The following is a 24,121-nucleotide window of genomic DNA, read 5'->3' as shown; positions in this document are numbered from 1 at the left end:
ATGCGGAAGCAAACGTTAGAACCCAGTTATCTTTTATTAAGCCAAACATTAAAGAGATTTGCAAACATAAACAACGCCACTCTTCTCACTAAATTATTTTTAAAATTAACTTTCATAAAAATGTTATTTATGTTAACATGTAATGAGTTTATTTTTTTTTAGTTTATTATTTTTAAATGAATAAATACATATTTTAATTCCTCGGTTTTAATTTCTAATACAGTAAATATCTATAGCTATAACCCATATAAACAAAAGCTCTTTGTGGTCCTTAAAAAATTTTAAGAGTGTAAAGGAATCTTGAAATCACAAAGTTTGAGAACCCCTATTTTAAAGTCTTCAAGTTGAAGAAGAGGGAAAGCACAAATTCAACACATATTATGAGTAAGCTTTCACTGTTTATAAGTCCCAGATTTTTATGGTAGAAGCACTATGCCAGATACCAGTGATAAATCCACAGTTCCTTTAAAGAAATAAACATAATGGGGGAGATATATGAGTAACTAGGCCATCCCAAGTACTGGATATTACAAAAACACTGGTGCCCTGTTTCAGACATTTATCCAGTCTCAGAGAGTCAGGGAAGACTTCCTGGAGGAGAAGTCTAGGCTGGGAACCGAAAAATGGGCAATATGCACCAAACAAGGTTTAGGACTGTAGAGAAGGTGGTTAACTGTGTTGGGAGAAGGAAGACACCAAGATGTCTAGGCAGACTCTCACCGTATTTCTTTTACAACTAACAAAGGGACCACAAATTCAAATTCCTTGGTCACTTTGAAAAATAAAAGGCCTGTTAGCCTTATTAAGAATTCACGGTATCTGATTCCTTCACAATTGCTGAATATCCTCCTTTCTCCAGTGTTTTGATGTTGTGGCCATGAGGAAACACAGGTAATCCCTGTGGACGCTTAATCTAAACTGACGTAGAGGCATTTTGGCCTGGGATTTAACACATGGTACATGTTTGTTTAGTAACTGCCTATTTAGATGGTTTCTAAGCACATGCACAATGTAGGGGGTTTTTTTGTTGTTTTTTTTAAGATTTTATTGGGGAAGGGGAACAGGACTCTTTCCAGGACTTTTTTCCAAGTCAAGTTGTTGTCCTTTCAGTCTTAGTTGTGGAGGGCGCAGCTCAGCTCCAGGTCCAGTTGCCATTGCTAGTTGCAGGGGGCGCAGCCCACCATCCCTTGCGGGAGTCGAAACTGGCAACCTTGTGGTTGAGAGGAACTGCTCCAACCAACTGAGCCATCTGGGAGCTCAGGAACAGCTCAGCTCAAGGTGCCGTGTTCAATCTTAGTTGCAAGTGTCGGAGCCCACCATCCCTTGCGGGACTCGAGGAATTGAACTGGCAACCTTGTGGTTGAGAGCCCACTGGCCCATGGGGGAGTCGAACCGGCAACCTTGTGGTTGAGAGGACGTGCTCCAACCAACTGAGCCATCTGGGAGCTCAGCGGCCACTCAGCTCAAGGTGTCATGTTCATTCTTAGTTGTAGGGGGTGCAGCCCACCATCCCTTGCGGGACTCAAGGAATGGAACTGGCAGCCTTGTGGTTGAGAGCCCACTGGCCCACGTGGGAATCGAACCCGCAGCCTTCGGAGTTAGGAGCACGGAGCTGTAACCACCTGAGCCACTGGGCTGGCCCCACAATTCATCTTTTGATTTAGATTTTTTAAAACATGATTTAATCAGCCGTGTTCATTAGAACTCTCCCAGAAATAATGTCTTGCCCAAAATTGTCCCGGGGACCTTCCAATGTAACCTTCTTCATTAGAGAGATTTGAATTTCCCGTAAGCTAGGGACTTCCCCATAGTGCTCAGAGAACAAGGGGAGAGCGAGAGAACTTGGCCGGCCCCGAAGGTCGCAGAGACTGGACCTCTGTGGCGGGTTCTGAGAAGCAGGAGGATGAGGCATTCCATTTCGGTACAGCACGTTATTAAGAATTTATCTGGAGAGATAGTTTGTCTTTGGCACATTGTTCCATGAGGTCGTGGTAGGAATTCCTAGAGTTCGCTTAAAGCAAAAATCAAACAAACAAACAAAAAAAAACCCTAATTTATATTCGGTTATCTGCTAAGCCCACCCTTCAGCTTCTGAAGTCCGCAGTTGAATAAGACACAGCGGCTAAGATTCCCAAGCAAGTAAGACTTTGCCCGACTCACGCCTACCCGTTAAGAGGAGTACATCCGGGACTCGCTGAGGCGTGGCCTGGGAGGTGGAGTCAAGACGCAAATTCCAGGCCCCCCCCACCCGACCGCGAACACAGCCCCGTGCACCCGCTCTGGCCGCCAGAAGTCGCAGGGTGTGGAGGTTTCTCTTTCGGCAAGTTCCCGTCCAGTGGGACGCGTACCGGTAGTTATCGCGAGAGAGACGGCGCGAAGCCTGCCGGGAGGGATGCGCGGCCGTCGGTAGGTTTGCCCAAGATGGCAGCCCTGGAGGAGGAATTCACGTTGTCTGCGGTACCCTTGGGTGCCGGGCCTGACGGCCTCCTGGGCGTGGAGCAGAGCGACAAAACAGACCAGTTTTTAGTAACGGACAGCGGCCGAACCGTCATCCTCTATAAGGTGAGGGCGAACGCCCCCGCTGCCCTCTCGCTCATTGCTGAGTTCAGAGCCGGAGCCTTGGGTTTCTCTGAGCTTCAGAAAAAGATCGTCGAGCGGGCTCAGCTGAAAGCTGGTCTGGCCTCTCAGGAACGCGGAATGAAGTCTAGAATCTGACTTGGTTGTTTTCCTGGAGACAGAGGCATATTTCCGAGTTGGAGGCGGCGGAGCATCTACGTGCACGTGGGTTAGACTCCGAAAGGAAACGTGTGCTTCTGCTTCGGATTTCCTGGAGGTGGCCTTGCTAAGATCCCCTCCTGGGGTCTCTGTCACCCCAGCTGCGCACAGAAGGGATGGAAGGGAGATTGGTTGGGCGGGAGAGGATGACATGGTGGGAACTGGTTTAGCCTTGTGTCCATATACTTCTTCCCTAGAGGAAAAATGTAGGTTTTTGTTTTTGTTTTTGCTTTCTTGATATCTTCATGGGAATCTTGTTTACGAATAATCTCTTTGTTACCAACTACACCTGTAAATCTTGGGAGTCCAGTCCGGGTGAATCTATACGCCCCGCCCCTTTCACCCTAACGCCCCGCCTCTTCATCCTAACGCCCCGCCCCTTTCACCCTAACGCCCCGCCCCTTTCATCCTAACGCCCCTTTCGAGCAGCTTTGCTTTTAGTAGTCGTGTAGAAATTATGTTCTGGGCTGCTGAACACAGTTTTCCGTGTCTTTAAGAAGTTAGCTGTGTACTTTGAAGTCTTGGGAACAAGTTGCAGACAATTCCCTATACTGTTGGCTTGTCTTGACTCTTCTGATAATAAGTTGGTTTTTTACCTGTGGAATGGACTTAAAATTTTGCAATTCTTATATGGGAATACAGTATCTGATTGCAATTGGCATGATCCCAGCTATTCCTACTTAATTTCGCATGCCCCTGTTCAAAGGCATAGTGTAATCAATTTTTAAAATGTACTCCTGTTTTTTAGCAAAGTTTTGTTGATTTACCTTTTTAAAAAATAATTAGGAACTTAGTTATATTTTTCTTTTTTTGTTGTTTCTTTTCTATTGGGGAAGGGGAACAGGACTTCATTGGGGAACAGTGTGTACTTCCAGGACTTTTTTCTAAGTCAAGTTGTCCTTTCAGTCTTAGTTGTGGAGGGCACAGTTCAGCCCCAGGTCCAGTTGCCATTGCTAGTTGCCGGGGGTGCAGCCCACCATCCCTTGTGGGAGTCAAGGAATCGAACTGGCAACCTTGTGGTTGAGAGCCCACTGGTCCATGTGGGAATGGAAACGGCAGCCTTCGGAGTTAGGAGCATGGAGCTCTAACCACCTGAGCCACTGGGCCGGCCCATATTTTTCATTTTGACTACTTTTTTAAAGTTTTTTTTTTTATTTCTAATTGTGGTAAAATACACATAACATATAATTTACTATCTTAATCATCTTTTTAAAGTGCACAGTTCAGGATATTATTAATAAGTACATTCACGTTGTTGGGCAGTCATCATCACCATCCATCTCCAAAACGCTTTTCATTGCAAAACTGAAACTTTGTGCCTGTTAAACAGTAATTCCCTATTCCCCCAGATTCTAGCAGCCACCATTCTACCCCGTCTTAAGTGAAATCATATAGTATTTGTCTTTTTGTGACTACTTATTTTTTTAATTTAGGAAATTTGTTGAATGCTATCATTGTATGATTTCTTTTTTGATTGTAAATTTAATTGCTTAAATGTCAGAAATTAACTTTTTTGAATACTGTATGTTATCTTAATTTTATTAGGTTTCTGATCAGAAACCCTTGGGGAGCTGGTCAGTGAAACAAGGTCAAATTATAACATGTCCAGCTGTGTGCAACTTTCAAACCGGAGAGTATATCGTTGTACATGATAATAAGGTGAGTTTTAAAACTTATATAATAATATATACAACACAATAAAATGTTGATTCGTTAACTTCGTTTTTATTATATGTAAATGAAAATTGGAATAATTTTTTGACTTTTATGTTTTAATTTAAGGTTTTGAGATTATGGAATAATGAAGATGTAAACCTGGATAAAGTATTTAAAGCTACAGTAAGTCTTTGGATTTTCCCGCATATTTATTCGCTTATTAGTGAAATGAAATAATTTGTATTATAGTAGGTTTATCTTAATGCATCTGGTAACATTTCTCAGTTCATGAGTTAATATGTTAATATAAACTTCGTTATCCAATGAGATTAAGGATTTGAATAATTCCTAAATGATAACTTTGTAGTTATTTCCATGAGTTTAGATGTTTGTGGTATGTTTCTGAGAACTTCATGTGTCTTTCTTAAAATAGGTAAAATAGCCCCTGCAAATTTCATGCATTTTACATTTTAGAGTGGCACATAATACATTAAAATAGAACTGTGACTTAACTATGCCTTTATACTAATGACCTTAAAAGTATTAATTTTTTCTTATGAAATGAGGATCTCAAGCTAGGGTGATCTAGAAAGTTCCTTCCAGTTCTAAGTGTCCAATTAAATATCATTGGCACATTTTAGAAGCGGCTCACAAGTGCTGATTCACATATAATGACAGTTGTTGTCAGGATCCTTGAAACTTAACTGCTGTTTTCTGGCTTCAGTCTTTTCATGTATTTTGAAGTAACACGTTCCTGAATTTTATACAATGGAGTTAACTTCTTTTCTTGAGCTTGCAGGCTATAGTTATAATTATGGCATCAGTCTTTACCTAGCACCAGAATCTCTTAAAACTGCATTAGTGGCTTTATTTGTATGTCTCCCCACCTCCAGTGTTGGTTGTAGCCTAACCTCCAGTATTCACATTGGAAGGATAAACCAAAAATGAATAAAAATGATTACTTAAGGGGGAGCAGAGGGGACAGGGTAGACACAATAGGAGCAAAAGTTAGATTTCTGTGTGTATTTTATGTTGTAGATTTGACTTTGGAACCATACATAGTTATAAAACAGAACTGAATCAAAATGAAAACAAATCAGTCCTTAAAAGTAAGCCTTCTATAAGTGTCCTATTAGGTCGCAATTGTTTCAGAATAAAAATTAAAATATTGTTATGTTCTTGTAGTTGTCAGCTGAGGTATATAGGATACATTCAATACAAGGGACAGAACCCTTGGTGTTATTCAAGGAAGGTGCCGTGCGTGGTTTAGAGGCCTTACTTGCAGAGCCCCAGCAGAAAATTGAAACTGTTATCTCTGATGAAGAAGTGATCAAGTAAGTTCCAATATTCGTAAGTGAATTTTTAACAACATAAAAATGTACTCTGCCTCTTTTATTTTTTTGTAATAATATTTTTCGCTTTGTTAAAAAGTATTTTGGTCTAACCCCCATCCGCGCCAGCGGGAACCGCCGGTCCTGACGGGCCCCACCTTCTCCCAGCGGTGGTCCTGGCATGCACTGCGGCATTCCACCCCTTCATGGGGACTGTAACCAGGCAAGGGCGCTCCACACAGTACAGGAGAGCCCCGAGTACGCGCTTGCTCTGGGCTACAGCGCCAGACTCAGGATGGAGTGGGTGAGGGGACCAGCAAGCGTGGATCGCCACTACTGTGTCTCAACCAGCTGAGGCTTCAAAACCCTTTCCCAACTATGTTCGGGGACAAAGGAGTGCTGGCTTTTATTAAAAGAACTCTTTTTGCTATTTCTTAAAAGAGCCCGAACTGGGCTTGAAAGGAAGAGGAATGAGGTCTGGGCTCGGGAATAGGATATGAGAAAATCAGAACTCGGTGTTCCTGTGTCTGCAGGGTCTGGAGGAAAACCTTTTGATACCTAATAGACGTTATCCAACGTAGTGGAAATGCATAGCATTAAGAGGTTCCAATGCACGGTTCCAAAGAGGTTTCATGCACGTTACCTTCTGGAGAGGCAGGGGTCAGGGTATGTTTCAGGGTCTTAAGCAGCTCTGATTTTTGCTTCTCTCTAGGGTGACTAGTAACATAAATGTGTGTCAAGTTCTTCACAAAAGTTGCACTTTTTCAAAAAACTGAATTTGTCATACTGTCATTTGGAAGGAGAATCGATGTTATAAATAGTGGGATGGGAATTTCTGAAAAGTAGACGAGATACCATTTTTTTTAAAAGTGTTTTGGTTATAAACATAATAAAAGTAGCCTAATGAAAAACCTTTTATAAGACAGCCAAAATAACGTCTCCCCCCTCTCCTCCAGAGCCTCTAAGCTGATAGATGATTGAGGAAGCTATAGGGGTCATATGAGTGATAGAGAACTGGATAGTCAGTTATTTCAAGATGAAGTGGATAATCCCACATCACAATCTTTGTTTCTGTCATATTGCCCTGACTGCCAAGGTTGAAACCCTTCTCCCAGAAGAAATGTACCCCTTGTTGTTAGTGAAATGATAGTAGTGCTTTGAGCCCTCTGCTTTTCTAGCCAGATCCTATAATAAAATTGAGAAAATGACTCACCCAACAAGAAAATTTTCATGATTGCACTTTTCTCCAATCCCCATGTTATCACATTTCCTGTTCAGTTAACTTGCTGCCTCTCTAGGTTCCCCTGAATCAAACTAAATTTCTGAAAGTCAAAGCAAAGACTTGTACTTAGTAAGTGAACAATGTGGACAATGACCAGTTATATCTTGGACTTCCCTATTGAATGCCTCTAAAGTGTGAGCAGCTGTGTTTAGAGGAAATCTTTATATCAGCAGAGCATCTGGATTCCAGTAGCCACATTGCCCAAAACTGGATATGCCGCCTTAGTTACAAGACCTTTACCCTCCTGTGCCTCAGTGCCTCTGTCACTGGAAGAAGGCAGTTGAGATCCTAATGTTTCCCTTGGAACACTAGTCCTACAACTGACTGAAAAAATGCAGGGGTCATCAAACAAGTTTGGGAAATACTGCTTACTGTCACACCCCACTCTCCCTTGGAAACTTTACAGTTCACATTATTGTCTTTAAAACTGGGGAGTTCAACAGCTTCCATTTAATCCAGAGATGCATTTGACAGAGAAAGGCCTACTCCGCGTGGTAGAGATTTTGGAACACTGAATTAAGTGTTCTCTGATGACTCTGGCTCTCAAAATATTTCATAAAAGATATTCTCTTAATTTTAGATTGATTTTATGTTTCAGTTGGTGATTTCGCATGTTGTTTTTTTTTTTTTTTTTTTAGGTGGACAAAGTTTTTCATGGTATTTAGACATCCTGTTTTAATCTTCATTACTGAAAAAGTAAGTGATAGCTCATTCCTGGCCCATGGTCTGTGACATTTTAAAATCACATATATTGTTTTTAAAACTAAAATTGGACATTAGTATTTCCTCCCAGAAGATTTTTTTATTTTGTATCTTTTAAATACTAAAAAGCCTACTACTTATATTTCTGTGTCTCACTTAAATATTTTATAACATTTTAAATTGGACAAGAGGTTTTTAAGTACCCATTGAAGTAATTAGAATGGGGCAACAACTGGTTTTAACATTTAAATATAGTTGGTTGAAATGAGAATATTTTTAAAATAAAATAACCTTTTTTTGCAGCATGGAAATTACTTTGCTTATGTACAAATGTTTAACTCACGTATCTTAAGCAAATACACACTGTTACTTGGACAAGAAGAAAAATCGGTTATACAGAGTTTTACTGCGTCTGTCGATCGGAAATTTATCTCTTTGATGTTATTGAGTAAGTATTTTACTTTAAGCTTTCAGCAGTTGTAAATAGAGGAATATTACAGGATAGTGTTTTCCTTTGAGTCAGAGTCTGAGGTTTTTGCAGTTCTCTTTTGTGGCAGTTCCCTTTGCATGCTTCCTTAACCAGCATTTATGCCTTTGCTTTTCGTACTTTGCCATATCTGATCATGCATTAAGTCAGTGGTTCTCTGCAGATAACTCTTATGTGTTAAAATTTATCATAAACAATAGATAATAATATACTACCAATAAAAAAGGACAAGAATCACCTTTTATCTTTAACATGTTAAGGTCAGATTCTTTCATATCGTATTAGGTTGGTGCAAAAGTAATTGCGGTTTAAAAGGTTAGTTGCAAAAACCTTAATTACTTTTGCACCAACCTAATAATGAACTATAAAATACCTAAGGTTAGTACTGAATGGTCCCTCCATTTCTCTTTTCCAACCTTAAGATTTAGTGTGCCCATCTTTGAACCGTGACTGAGACAGGTGGGCAAAAGGAGGCTAACGAAGCACTCTTGGCCTATGCCAGCCATTATTTTACAGATTTTTTCTTTTAATGCCTTGGAGTTTACCTCTGTAATGGTCTAAAATATAACCCCACTCGGGGCCAGCCCGGTGGCTCAGGTGGTTGGAGCTCCATGCTCCTAACTCCAAAGGCTGCCAGTTTGATTCCCACATAGGCCAGTGGACTCTCAACCACAAGGTTGCCGGTTCAACTCCTCGAGTCCCGGGGAGTGTGGGCTCTGCCCTCTGCAACTAAGATTGAACACGGCACCTTGAGCTGAGCTGCCACTGAGCTCCCAGATGGCTCAGTTGGTTGGAGCTCGTCCTCTCAACCACAAGTTTGCTGGTTTGACTCCCGCAAAGGATGGTGGGCTGCGCCCCTTGCAACTAGCAACAGCAACTGGACCTGGAGCTGAGCTGTGCCCCCCACAACTAAGACTGAAAGGACAACAACTTGAAGCTGAATGGCACCCTCCACAACTAAGATTGAAAGGACAACAACTTGACTTGGAGAAAAAAAGTCCTGGAAGTACACACTGTTCCCCAATAAAGTCTTGTTCCCCTCCCCCAATAAAATCAATCAATAAACAAATCCATAAATAAATAAATAAATAAATAAATATAACCCCACTCTTGCGCCTAGGGAAAAAAAATGCTTTTGTGGTATCCACTTTCACCTACCCTTTATGGCTTCTTTTGAAGTTTTGAAAGTTAAGGGAGGACTAAACAAGAGCAATATTTAGGAAACATTTCCACAGTATCATAATAAAAACTTGTGAAATTTTTCAATGTGCACATGTATGCAACGGCTATTAAGAAAAATGTTCCCATCATTCATCATATCTAGATCAGTGGAATCTACTTAATGCCTTTGCTTAAGAAGGACTCGTTTTCTTAAAATTTAACCTATAGGACATATTTATTAAATAGTTTGCAAGTTATATTTGCTTATTTAACATTGAAGTAAGGGATTCTGAACCAAAGGGTCACAAAGTCTTCCTGTAACATAGCTAGAATTGTATGGAATTGCTAAAATTCAATTTATCTACCAAAAAAACCCAGCAATTTCATATGGTTTTCGGGGTGATGGAATAACAAAAACTAATGTATAGACCAGAGCGTTCATTAATTTCTAATGAGAGATACATCCTTTCACTGACTAGATTGTATTTCTGACAGTCCCTTCTCATATTTTATTACAGGTATTTACAGTTTTTATTTCTTGGCTATTACAACATTTCTTACTGAGATTTTTATTAATATTCCCTCAATTTTAAGTTTATAGTATATCATTTAAGTGAAAGAAAGCTTAGAGTGATGTGATTGTTACATTTGTTAATTTTTCTCATTGGATCTTATATCGGATTGGTAAAATCTTATAAACAACCTAGTGCATGTATTTTAACTATAACAGACAACTGTCTTTTATCCAATAATGCACAACACTTGTTTTCAACAGGCTCTGATGGATGTATATATGAAACCTTGATACCAATACATCCGAGTGACCCAGGAAAAAGTCAGAAGGTAGTTAGATCTCTGGTGCTCAAGACTGTCGTGTGTGGAAACACTCGAAATGGTGTTGCGCTCACCATCCTGGATCAAGATCACATAGCAGTCCTGGGACCACCGCTACCAGCTTCTAAGGGTGACTGAAAGCCCATCAATTAAGAAGTGCTTTGGATTTTTCTTTCAAAGTGTACCTTTCATTCTCTTTTTTTCTGCTTTATTTATTACCGTTCTAATTCATTCTCTTTATCATGATATATAAATTATTTTTTAGCTGCCTAGTTTTTCATAAATAGGTCTTAGATTTCATCTTGCATTGGTCCGTCCTAAAACATTTCCTTGTATCACTACCTTCTTCATGACTAATGTCTTAAAGAAATAAAAACTGCAGATATCCATGCCAACCCCTAGGCACTTGATACATTGGTAAGCCTTGCTCTAGAGGATTAAATTTGTGGCTTGGTGACATTTCCATAGAATGGAAATCCACTGGGCTTGGACAGCTTGAAATTTGGGGACTACTGGTATGCTTTTTTGTCTCTGTGACTTCAGAGCAGGATTCTCATCATCACCTTACCTCCTCACCCCCAAACACCCCTCCACATACACAACACAGTTGTTTCTGGCTAGTGCAAGATTGGGGTCTTCCAGTCTACACCATAAAATTCAGAATCTGTTGTTTAGCATTCAGTTCTCCCCACAGTCTATAGACCCCCTCCACCTTTTCCAGTCTCCTCCCAACTTCAGAGCAAGAACCCTCTGCTTCACCCCCCATTGGCTGCAAACTGGATATGCCTGCCCTTACCTGTATATTTTGTTATGTTTCTCTTACTTATAGGAACTACTAGTGATAGCATAGCTATATGTGCCAGGCATTTTACTTAAGTATCTTATTTATGTAATTTACTTTTCCAACAAGCCTGAGACAAAGTATAGTTATTATCATCTCTGTTTTACAAATCAAGAAACTGAGGTGTTAGATATCTAAGTAGTGAGCTGGGCTTCAACCCAAGCAGGTTGACTATTATGCCGTGTACCCCACCTCTCTTTAAGTCCTGGCTCTTACCCACCTTGCCATGTTGTGCTTCTCTCTCAACTCCTATCCTTCCTCGTTCTGGTTCCTGCTCTATCCAGCAAAGAAATCCAATAACCGCTGAGTTTTACCTTAACTGAGATAGAGATCTTTCCATATCAGATTATTATTATTAAGACTTTTTTTTAGAGCACTTTATGGTTCACAGCAAAATTGAGAAGGTACCCAGATATCCCACATGTGCCCTGCCCCCATACTGTCCATTTCTTCTTGTCATAAGATCTAATTCCTTTGAATTTCTGTGGCAATCACTGTTGTCATTGCTCATTTTTATATTTAATAAAGCAAGACTTGTGTGTTTGTGGCTTTCTGCAATGCCCCCACAGAGGGCATCATATATTTATTTATACTTGGGATTTTTCTGAACTTACATGTCTTCTTTTATAGAATGCCTTTCCATATGGAACACAAAATTTCAAACACTACAGATATCAAAAGAATTACCACAAGGGACCAGTGGTCAAGTAAGTTTTTCCTCTTGGGGATTGTTTCAAATTTAGTTATTTTTGTGCCTAATAAATATACTGTAAGTGAGGATGCCTCTTTGGTTCTAAATATTTTGGCAGTTTTTAATTAAAATAAGCTAAGAAATGGTTTTTACCTGAAAGATTAATTTGGTGGTTGTTTTAATAGTTTCCTTATGTTTGTCACTTTCAAAAGATTAGGTAGTTTTAGATCAGGGGAGAACATTAGTTAATTAAACAGCTCGGTTTTAGCTTCTCTTTGGTTTGGTCTTCTTACTTTTGTATTTTCAACTATACTCCAGGGCTGTTAGTTTTCTTAATAAATTCGTCTTTTAGGTTATGTATTAAGCATTATCATGGAATTACATAAGCATATTTAAAGAATTAATATTTAAGCAGACTAGACTGGACTTTCTGAGGCAGAAGAGGTCTGTCTTAGTTCTCCATTGTATCTTCAGTGTCTAGCAAAGCTGCTCAATAAGTATTGGTTGTTTAGTGAATGAATATTCATATATAAATATGTAAATCAAGATAATAGGAATTTCCTGATCATTGTAATTAGAGGATAAGGAGACTTGATTTTTCAGCATACAATTTAATTCTAATTTATATTTAAACAAATAATTTAACAAAATTGATCACTCACATTTCCACTGCTTTAACACTTAGTTTTAATTTCCATATTCCCTTAAGTTTTTGTTCATATAACTTTTATTTTTACAGTTTTATCATTGGAAATCATAAGATAGGAACAGTGTTAAATTTTGCCCTTTTTATTTAGTACATCGTAACAGTTTGTCCATGTTACAATAGCCTTGGTAATTTAATTATCATGTTAATAGACGGGTAATAGTGACAATATTAATTTTAAAGAATTATTTTAAAATGTATGTATTGATCAGATTTTCATGAGTCGAGAGTTTTCTTTAAATTATGTTTCATTCATATGCGGGCAAAAATAAGAACTATGTAAAGCTACCCAATTAATAAGTTGTACATATGCGATTATTCTGAAAATTTGCTTAACTGTGTCGTGTTCTTTTTTGTTGTTATATTAAGATTGCTCACACCGTAATTTATTGTTATAAGTTATAAGGCTTTGTTGGATCAGACCTTAGAATAAAAATACTTATATTTTTGATAACTTGTTTTGTAGCTCTGGTATTATGGGGAAAATTTGTTTATGCTACATGGAAAATTTCTAACTGTGATTCCATACAAGTGTGAAGTATCATCATTAGCAGGTGCTCTTGGAAAACTCAAGCATAGTCAAGATCCAGGTAGGAAAATTACCAGTTTGTTTTATTAATATAAACCGTTTTAATAACTTCCAGTTTGATATGCAGATTTCTACAACCATTAAATTTACAGAGCCTGTTCTTAATGTTGACATTTGCTACTGGTTATTGAAGTTTCCTTGAGTCAGGTATCTACCTTGGGAATAGTGCAGATTGCAGCTACTGTTGCTGACCGAAGAGCTACACTGTGTCTTAAACCAGTGTTCTGACTTCAGGGGCAATGGGGGAGTCCCCCAGACAACATTATTAATGCCTCTACCCTCCCTGATTTACCAGTGGTCTCATCTGTTGGCTTCATGTTGCTGAGAGCATAGCCTTTTACTGTATTATGACTTACTGATCTGAGTTATCAGTAGAATTAAACAGACTTTAAAGCCTGTTTAAAGCCTCTTAAAGCCTCTCTTGAATTGTGCATGACTAGTTGTTTTTTGTTGTTCTTTGATTGTTTGGTTGGGTAAGTACCAGTTGGTCAAAGAATTCTAGAAATTGTGTATTTTGTGTTTTCGTAGGCACTCATTCTGTGTCTCATTTTGTAAACTGGGAAACCTCTCAGGGACATGGACTTGGATCCCAGAACTCAGAGCCATCAAAGAGAATTGTAAGTTTGGTAGTGGAAATGGGAAAGTAGTGCAAATGCTAAAAAATAGAAGAAGGCTAAATTATTCTAATGATTCATATCTGTATGACTTTTATAGCTTTGATCTTAATGTCAGGGCAGTTTAAATCTTGAACTCAGTAACCCAACATCCTGTATCCAAAAACGACACATGTAGTCTAGTAGTTAATTCTTACAGGTGTGTATGTGTGTGATGTCCAGGTGTGAACACAGACCAATCATAATTATATGAGTAATAATACCTTCCTGAGTATAAAGATTTTATTCTGTGTTTAAGAAAATAGAAAAACCTTAAAAATATTAAAAATATTTAACTTAAAATTGCCTCACCTGGTTTATTTAAGTAAACTAAATATATTTTTGGAATTTGCTGCGGGCCAATTAACAATGGATTTCGAGCCGCAGTTGGCCCGTGGGCCGCAGTTTGGACACCCCTGGATTAGAGCATAAGTGTGCTTGTCTCTGGGAAATTTCATACTCTTCTAAATGTATAGTGGAACCTTTCTATTGTTTTGAGATCGTAATCAATTTGCTTAATTCTAGTTAAGGAGAAGAAAAAGTGAAACAAGTGTACAGCCAGAGGTTCCAGCATCCAAACAACTTTTATCAACCATAAAGGTAAATTTTAAAATGTTAGAAATCAGAAAAATCAACTTTGAGTTGAATATGTTTGTAATTTAGCATCTTAAAAATTTTGATTTCTAAACCCTTGAATTGTTTTGTTTTTCTTTGCAGTTTGTCTTTGTGTAGCAAATTGTAGTGTCAACTCAAGTTTTGTAGGAATTCATGAATACTGTTAGTGATAAGAAAACACTGAGCTAGGAACTTTTAAGTTCAGAGCAACATTTATTAATGTATCAATTGAATTCTTTACTGCTGCCCTTTCAGAAAGATTCAGAAAAACACATTGAAGTAGAACTACGTAAATTTTTGGCTATTAAGCGGACACCTGACTTTCATACTGTCATTGGAGACATAGTAATGGGACTTCTGGGAAGATGTAAAACAGAACCATCATTTTATCCCCGGAACTCTCTGATGCAGCTTATCCAAACGCATGTGCTTTCTTACAGGTAAATGTTTGTACATCACACTTTACATACACAGCTCTTTTGACCTTGTTTTTTACAGTTCTAATTTTCATACTCTGAAAAAGCTTGTAAATTATTTGCAATGGAGGTTTTTCTTAATATATAAAAATGATACTTTTTTTTCTTAGCTTGTGCCCTGGCTTAATGGAGGTTGCCTTAGAAAAGACAGATGTACAGATGTTACAGCTCTGTCTGCAGCAGTTCCCTGATATTCCTGAAGCAGTCACCTGTGCTTGCTTAAAAATTTTCTTGAGGTAAGTTAGAAGCTGATGGTCCTTTTCCTTCACTGCCTTTTTTATCTATTAGAATATTCGATTTCTAAAACTTGGAATACTTAGAAAATGAAAAATTTTCCAGTAAGTTCAAATAGTGATAAGAATTTCTTGCTTTCAACTTACTCGATAGCATTGGTGATGACATTCTTCAGAAAGCAGATGTCAGTATGGATTCAGTTTCTGTCTACAGTAATGCTGTACAAGATGAGCACATGGAAGAGCAAAATGAAATTCTTCAAAATGGCTTCAATCCTGAAGAAGACAACTGTGATAACTGTGATAAAGAGTTAAGTGAAAAGTCTCAGGACACACTAGAGACCACTTCGTGCCCTGTAATACCAAAAAAAGCAGCTCTACTGTATCCTTTGAAACAGTTTCCCTTGTACTATCTCTTTCTGGGATGTAGTCAAATGCCAAACAATAACTAAGCAGTCATTAGATAATTTAAGGTGTTGGGTATTTTTTTCCAGTTTCTGCTTGAAAATGGATTGCATTCAATATTTAAGCAACTTAAACCTGTTTTCTTATGTAAGAAACTATACTAAGGTAGATGCTCTATCAATTCTAAAATTAGAACTCTGAATAAGTACCAATTATTTATTTATAATAGTGAAGTATTTGGAATGATCTCTAGTGATTAGGAAAATGTTCAGTGATAGAACTCTTCTAGGAAAATAGAGCTTTTGTGTAAATTAAAAAATGTATCATTAGGAAAGGTAGTTACTCATAATTTCAGTAACAAATCCTTTATTTATTGAATTAATTCCTTTATTCCTAAGTAGAAATGCAATTCTTCGTTCAGCATATAGTGAAACATTTCTTCTGCCTCACTTGAAAGACATCCCAGCACAACATATCACTGTAAGTATTTTTATAAATCCGATAGAATTTTATTTCTGGCTTAAATTTTGCTGATGAACTCGAACCAGCCTTTAGAGCATTCGAAAGGTTATCAAGTTTTTCCATGTGAATAAGAGGTTTTCCAGCCCTCGGGGTGAAAAATTGTGCCTAGGAAATAGAGTGATTTCTGGTTGGTAGACCTTGGCATTTTTCTGGTGCCAAGCCTGAAGGCCAGGTTAATCCATCTAAGTTATAAATTAGTAGAAACTAAAAAGGATTGCCTGGAATACAAGTCTCTTGTCTCTACTTATTATTTAGTGTATGTGCTGCCGAAGCAAGCACTCTACTTACTGTTTACAAACAGAATAAATTCCCCACTTATCCCTCACAAACCAGATCAGTTCCTCATTGATGGCAGGGACTGCATTTTATTCATTTTTGTGTCCACAGATAGTTATATTCAGTAGCCTCTTAAAATTCCTTCCAGTCTCTTTGTTAGATTTATGTAGAGAGAACATTTTTCTATCAAAGTAATAAATTTCCTTTTTTTTTTTTTTTTTTTTTTGTCTAGCTGTTTCTCCACTATTTGTATTTCCTGTATTTGAAGTGTAGCGAAAATGCTACTATGACTCTTCCTGGAATACACCCTCCAACCCTGAACCAGGTAAGATAATGTTTTTTTACTTTTATTTGGTGCTGGGAAAGATCTGCAAAAAAAAAAAATTATATATAGTGTCAATCTTGATTTCAGTAACTGATTTCTCCTTTCTCCTAATCCTGATGAACTTCCTCCTTCATGCTATACACAAACCACTAGAGTGGGAGGTGGGGTGGATCTCTCAATTTGGTAGATAGATTTTTAAAGTCATAATTCTATATTAAAGAACTTAAATTTGTCTTAAATTCCTGATTATTTATCGTGACTCTTTTTAAGAATTTTTTTAGCCTCTTTGAGAGAGGGTGATAAGTGTCCTAATAATTTCTTAAAAATAAGAGAATGGGCCGGCCCAGTGGCTCAGGTGGTTGGAGCAGGAGCACTGTGCTCCTAACATCGATGTTATCTATTCGATTCCCACACGGGCCAGTGAGCTGCGCTCTCTACAGCTAAGTTTGTGAACAACGGCACTCCCTGGAGCTGAGTTGCCATGAGTCCCCGGAGGTCGTGAGCACCCCCCACCCCAGGTCGGCATGGGCTGCTATGTGCTTCCATGAGTGGCCGGCAGCCCCCGTGAGCAGCCGGCAGCCTGGGAGAGCTGCCCTGAGCTAGCTGTTGTGAGCCGCCGACTGATGACCGCCGACCTACTGCCTCAGCCAGGGGGAGTGCAAAGCTCATAACACCAGCATGGGCCAGGGAGCTGTGTCATACACAACTAGACTGAGAAACAACTGGCTTGAACCAGATTTGGGTGGGGGAGGCGGAAAAAGGGGAAAAAAAAAAAGAATGAAGATGAATGAAAAAAATGTTCTCAAAGTATCTTATGGTAGGCTCTCTTTAAATACAGCATTTATTTGAGAAACAGTGGAAACATTAAAAAAGATACTGTGGTTTAAGAATGTTATTCTAATTACGTATTTTAAACACTTGACTATTTTCATTTTTAAAAATAAGTTTAAAAAGTTTTAACTAGTTTCTATAGCTGAAAGTTCCGAGAGAAGAAAGAAAACTTTGTGTCTCCACCCCATTTGTCCCTCTTAGAGATAACCAGTACTGAGTTTCTTTCATGTCTAGAAATTTTCCTTCTTTGTGCTAACTTATCTTTCTCTTGTCTTTCTAACACATATTAGATCATAGTATGCATGCTATTTTGCAGATTGTTTTATTCACTCAACACTGTATTTTTAGACATTTTCTGAACCAGTATACATACATCTGCCTCATTCCCTCATTCTTTCCCCTATATATTGACAGTTAAGTTGTTTACAGTTTTTGCTATTGTAAACCTTCAGGGAGCATCTTTATCTAGCTGATCTTGTATATTTATGAGGGAACACCTGTTGGGTAAATTCTCGTAATGTGAAATTGCTGGATAAAGGGGGCATGCATTTTTTGTTTTCAAAATGCCGGGTTACTTTTCCAAAATATTGTGACAATAGGTTATACTGCCTCGAAGGTCTGAAGCCTTGCTCCATGCCAATCAGATAGGTAACAAATGGTGCTTTATTTTAATTTGCATTTCTTTGGTAATAAGAGAGGTGGACCATCTTTTCTTGTCTATTTATATTCACGCCTAATTGGGTTCTTTGTCAATTTTTCTGTTTCTTTCTCTTTTTTTTTTTTTGGCTTATAAAGAATTACAGGTTCATACCTGGTTTCAGCAACAACACAAAAAACTTTTAAAAATTCTTTGTACATTAATGAAATTAACCTTTTTTATCAAGTGCATTTTGAGTACTTTTCCTATCACTCACTTGTCTTTTTACTTTCTTTAGTGTAATTTTTGCCATAGATAAGTTCTTGGTTTTTATGCTATCAAAATAATTCATCTTTTCCTTATAGTTGTGTCATGCTCAATGCTCTTCCCACTATAAAATAAAATAATGCCCTTTCCACTCTGTTTTTCCCTCATATATTCGTGGTTTCCTATTCTGTGTTTAACTCTGATACATATGAAGTTTATTTTGGTGTAAGGAGTTTTATAGGGATCAACTTTCCCCTCTCACCCCAAATAGATAATCGGTTTCCTTAATGCTTTCCCATGATAGTGATATTTTATGTTAACTACACCATTTGAAGTAGAACTATGTAGGATACTTTAATGAATGTATAGTAATAATTTTATTGTAGTTGAGGGTAACGTATCTATAATACTCAACACCCTATTCTTGGGGCATAGCATATATTTCAGAATAGATGAGTGAGTTCTTATTTTATAACTGCCAATAATTGTCAAAAGTACATTTTTTTTAAAAAAAAAATCACTTCCATTCTCTTAATTCCTTTCCCCCCCCCCCCAAATCGGGGAAAAATGGGGAACAGTGTGTTTCTCCGGGCCCATCAGCTCCAAGTAGTTGTCCTTTAATCTAGTTGTGGAGGGCGCAGCTCAGCTCCAAGTCCAGTCGCCGTTTTCAATCTTTAGCTGCAGGGGGCACAGCCCACCATCCCATGCGGGAATTGAACCAGCAACCTTGTTGTTTGAGAGCTTGTGCTCTAAGCAACTGAGCCATCTGGCCGCCCCTCTGGAGGCTCAGCGGCAGCTCGTTGTCTTCAGTCTAGTTGTGGAGGGCGCAGCTCACTGGCCCATGTGGGAATCGAACTGGCAACCATGTTGTTCAGAGTTCGGGCTCTAGCCAACTGAGCCATCCAACCGCCCCCCCAAAATTTTTTTAATAAAAAGTAAGTACTAACTTACCCTTGGATTAAATATCACGCTGGCTTTCCTTTTACTGATTAATCCTATGAAAAATACCCAGTTATGCTTGTAAAGTAACAAGCAGAAATTCCTTCATCTCTAAACTAAAATTTTCAGACTTTTAAAGAAGACTTACAGGGCAGTTTTCTGAATAAACTTTCTCCTTAATCTCTTTAAAAAAAAAAAAGAAGAAGACTGACATTTTTTATAAACTGTTTTACATCATTATGGACTTTGTAAAATGAATTAACCTAAAATCAAATTTAAAATATTAACTTTTCTTTTCCTGTTTATGTTCAGATTATGGACTGGATATGCCTACTTCTAGATGCTAATTTCACTGTTGTGGTAATGATACCAGAAGCAAAACGGCTACTGTTAAGTCTTTACAAGTTTGTGAAATCTCAGGTATGTGATTATTCTATACATACTGCATTCTGTTTGTAATCATTTGAGAGCTTGTTCATAGTAGAAGTTATAGTAAAAGTTATTCTGAAATTTTTTTCTTCAGATATGCATTTGTTCGGAGCTCAACAAGATTGAAGTAAGTTTTCGTGAGCTACAGAAATTAAATCAAGAAAAGAATAATAGAGAATTGTATTCCATTGAAGTGCTGGAACTCTTCTGATATTACCAACTCTCCTTCATAGACATTTTATGAAGCTCTTTTTATGTGAATTCTTCTTACTCATCCAGGCAAGAGATGTGTTTTGTTTGTGACTGTCTCTCAGTGACGAGGAATGTGTCAGAGTACCTGGACCATCACTTACTGATGCTCCTAGGTCAGACTGCAGGTTTCATGTGAACCTGTTCTATGGACATTGGTGGGGAGAAGTTCTGAAACTTTTTAAAAATATGTAACAGAGCTAATTTTAAGTAAACTTATTTGTGATACTGATAAAAGTCTAATTTCTTACTATGTGTTTTGAATATTTTAATAAAAGAAATCACCATTAAAACGATAATTCTAGGAAGAAGGTAGTTTTATCCGAGTCAGCGGTGTCTCAGCTCACAGGTGACAGTAGAGGTCAATTCCACAAGGAGAGCGGGGAGGGGTCCCTGTACAGGCGTGTGCTTGTCTTCTGCCATTTTCTCCTGTTCTTTACTTACTTCCACTCACCATTTTTTACATCCCCAGGGGTTGAACAATACCTCTTTCTATACATTATCTCTCAGACAACCTCTATGATTAGTTGATAATTTAGGTTATAAAACCATATTACTAAATAGTAAAAAAAGTCTCCTTTGAAAATAGTTTTAAAAAGGTTAATTGACCATAGAATTTCTCGGTCTAACTCTTTGGATTTAGTAGGACAAATGAAAGGTTTTATGTAGAAGAAATGGATGCTTTTGTTTCTTGAAGATAAATTCAAATTTAAGTATTTATTTTAAATTTATTTTATTGGGGAGTATTGGGGAACAGTGTGTTTTTCCAGGACCCATCAGCTCCAAGTTGTTTTTCAGTCTAGTTGTGGAGGGCGCAGCTCACTGACCCATGTGGGAATCAAACCGGCGACATTGGTGTTATGAACAGCACTGTGCTCTAACCAGCTGAGCCACCTGGCCACCCTCAAATTTATTTTTGTTAAAAGTGAAATCATTCTTTCAGGTGATGAATTAACTTTCCCAAAAATAACTTGAAACATTTCTGAGCTATGAAAGTCTGTTGAGTAAATTGTTTTAAAACCTATTTTAACTTGAAGGGTTACAATGTTGTTTTTTTAATTTCCTCTAAATTGTAGTGTATAAATATGAGTTCAAGTGTGGTTTTACAGCCCATGTTTACAGAATCCTGATTTTTTTTAACTTAATTTGCATTAGAGAAAGGCTTCATTTTAGGTCAGGCAGTCTATGTAGACTTTAGTTACAGTGGCAGTTAACAAAACAAGTTCTCCTCAGTCATTTTTAATCTCTCTTTAATCTCGAGATTAAAACCAGAAATACCAAAGAAATAGCATATATTAACTTCCATGCTCACTTTATATAATGAGACCTTTTGCTCAAAAAATTAAAAGTAATAACAGTGCTTCTCAGCAGAAATGAAAAATGTGGGTCTCCATGGTGTATTTTCCTTTTTATCTTTTTTACTGAACCATTTAAGAATTACTTGCAAAAATCTAGACAAACTTGTGAGTCTCTAAGCTTTTTCTTAAAACTTCCGGGTTTAGAGTAGTGGATCCTTTATGATTTTAAGATCCATTTTTAATGGGGTTGAGATTATTCAGGATTTTAACACTTTTTGATTCTGACTTATTTATGATTTTATTTATAAGAACCTGTAAAGAGACAAATCTCAAGAATTGATGTAGAATTCTTTTATCAAAAGACAAATTTTTGTTTCAGCAAAAACAAGATAAGCAACTGAAATTCAGTAGCAGTCAGTTCATTGACATTTTGCTCTTCATGACTCCTGATTGGATTGCGCTTCAAGATGGCTTCAAAGGTGGAACAACTTGCCTGGTCAGGGGTCAAACAAGAGGCCTTTGAGTGGGGAGAGGCCAGAAGGGGAGTCCTGGACCCTCAAACTTCTGTCGCTTTGAACAGGGTCCTTTCTGTATAGGGTCCCTATAAAGTCTTTATTGTGAAGTTTAATAATTTTGGTTGTAAATATTATGGAAGCAAATTACTGATGCTCAAAGTAAGTAGAAAATTTTAATTACTATTAAATACTAATTGCAAATCGTTTCTACATTGCCTAAGTCACTAAATTCAGAAATTCAATAAGGATTTTATAAGGACATACAGAGATTTTTTTGTGTACGTATATATTGACAAGAGTCTTTTTTTTGGGTGGGGGGGACAGTGGGTTTCTCCAGGGCCCATCAGCTCGTAGTCGTTGTCTTTCAATCTAGTTGTGGAGGGCGCAGCTCAGCTCTAAGTCCAGTCACCGTTTTCAGTCTTTAGTCGCAGGGGGCACAGCCCACCATCCCACGCGGGAATTGAACCGGCAACCTTGTTGAGAGCTCAACGCTCTATCTGAGCCATCCGGCCGCCCCTCCGGAAGCTCAGTGGAAGCTCATTGTCCTCAATCTAGTGGAGGGCGCAACCTACTGACCCCTGTAGGAACTGAACCAGCAACCCTGTTGTTCAGAGCTCACTGTCTAACCAATTGAGCCATCCGGTCGCCCCGACAAGATATTCTTAAAGGCTGAGTTCTTCAAGGCAAGGACGGTGTCTTATCCTTTTTGCACAGTAAGCACAGGACTACTGACACATAATTGGTTTCAATAATTACTGTAAATTATTAAATAATGGATCTGATCTATCCAACTATAGAGTAATAATTCTGAGGGTCTGCAGTAGTTATTTTTTCTGGAAAGTAAATATCTTTATTCACCATATAGGCAGTGTAGGCCTCTAGACTTTTATTTTTTTAGGACACCAAATTATATCTCATTTGTTTCTGATTACATATATACTACGTCTATAAAATAATAAAAGAGTTCTTTAGACACAAGTTCTACGTCTAGGAAATGATTTCCTGCTGTGAACTTAATGTTTTTTGAGGGAGATGTGGACTAACAGTTTATTATTACTACTTAAAGTAAGACATTTGTTTGCTTTTTGCTTCCTTAACCTTCTTTGTAAGTACATGGTCATGTAACTGTAGTGGAGTCCATTCTGGACCATGTATAAAACTTTTAAAAACTAAGGTAGACTTTTTGCCCCAGCTCTCTTTAAAAATTTTTAATCCTAAAAATACTACAAGAAACAGCAGTAAATACCCATATGTCCTTGACTTAAACTCACCTATTGGTAACATTTTACATGTTTGTTTTGCCACTCTATTTTTCCTTTTTTTCAGAATCATTTGAGTTATTTGCTAACATCCAGATTAACCCCATAATTCAGTTTAATCCCATAAATACTTCAGTTTAATCCTCTAACACAAGATTTTTATTTTATATGACCACAGTGCAATTACCACATTTTAGAAATTAATATGGTACTATTTAGAATGATTACAGTCCTTACTCAGATTTCCATAATTGTCCCAGTAATGTATTTTATAGCTAGACTGTTACCCTCCTAAAATTTATTCAACGATCATGCATTGCATTTAGTTTTCGTTTTTTTTTAAATCTCTTTCAGTCTAGAACAGTTTCCTAGATATTGCATTTCTGAAGAATCTAGGCCAGTTATTTTGCAGAATGTCCCTCAATTTGGATTTGTCTCCTTTCCACATGATTAGATTCAAATTAAACATTTTTGACAAGAATACTACAGAGAAGGCACGGCATAAGGAGGCACTGATGTGAATTATCCCATCATTGATGTTAAATTGGATCACTTAGTTAAGGTAGGGATTACCTCAATCTAAAGGTAACTTTTCCGTTGTACTTCATTAAGTAATTTATTTATATCTCGGAGACTGTGAGAATATCCTATTCTGAAACATTATTCCCCAGCAGTGGTTTTAGATCCATTGGTACTTTTTGACTGAATCAGTTACTACTTTGGTGATTGTGGTTGCAAATTGTAAAATTGTTTTGGCATAAATTTCACTTGAAAGTGGAATGCTGTGTCACATAGCCACCATTCTCATCTCTTCAGCCTGCTTTCTAATCTATAGATGGATAAGCAGGTAAGTGGATAGAGTTATTTCACAGATTCGAATAGTTACAATGAGCGTACAATGTGTGGTCCACGTTTTTCACTTAATATTTTCATAAAAACATGTTTTTATATAGTTCACATGTTTTGATTCTTAAAAGTTTCAGACTTAAAATGAGAGATGAAAAGGTATAAGAATAATTTATTCATAAATGTTCTGTCTTACCCAGTACCCATAGCTTTGTATAGCAAAGCTGAAATGTGACTTTAGATGATTCTGTTCTACGTCCTTTAATTATCACCATTATCATTTTGGGAGAC

At 37.7% G+C, this 24,121-nt stretch overlaps 1 protein-coding gene across 1 annotated transcript; it reads left to right on the top strand.

Moving 5' to 3' along the window:
• The first annotated feature begins 404 nt into the window (after positions 1-404).
• On the top strand, positions 405-21,931 carry NOL11 (nucleolar protein 11). The gene is made up of 18 exons (XM_081027176.1): positions 405-2,562; positions 4,321-4,434; positions 4,558-4,614; positions 5,617-5,765; positions 7,683-7,740; positions 8,050-8,194; positions 10,170-10,358; positions 11,700-11,776; positions 12,933-13,056; positions 13,584-13,672; positions 14,234-14,308; positions 14,579-14,763; positions 14,910-15,035; positions 15,187-15,414; positions 15,839-15,917; positions 16,468-16,560; positions 19,547-19,654; positions 19,758-21,931. The coding sequence occupies exons 1-18, from the start codon at positions 2,422-2,424 to the stop codon at positions 19,872-19,874; spliced, it is 2,154 nt and encodes a 717-aa protein (XP_080883302.1). The 5' UTR covers positions 405-2,421; the 3' UTR covers positions 19,875-21,931.
• Positions 21,932-24,121: the final 2,190 nt, after the last annotated feature.

This window comes from Rhinolophus hipposideros, assembly GCF_964194185.1.
Source record: "Rhinolophus hipposideros genome assembly, chromosome: 20".
Classification (NCBI taxonomy): Eukaryota; Metazoa; Chordata; class Mammalia; order Chiroptera; family Rhinolophidae; genus Rhinolophus; species Rhinolophus hipposideros.
The sequence above is the reverse complement of the archived record's forward strand: the minus strand, read 5'-3'. Positions and strand labels throughout refer to the sequence as shown.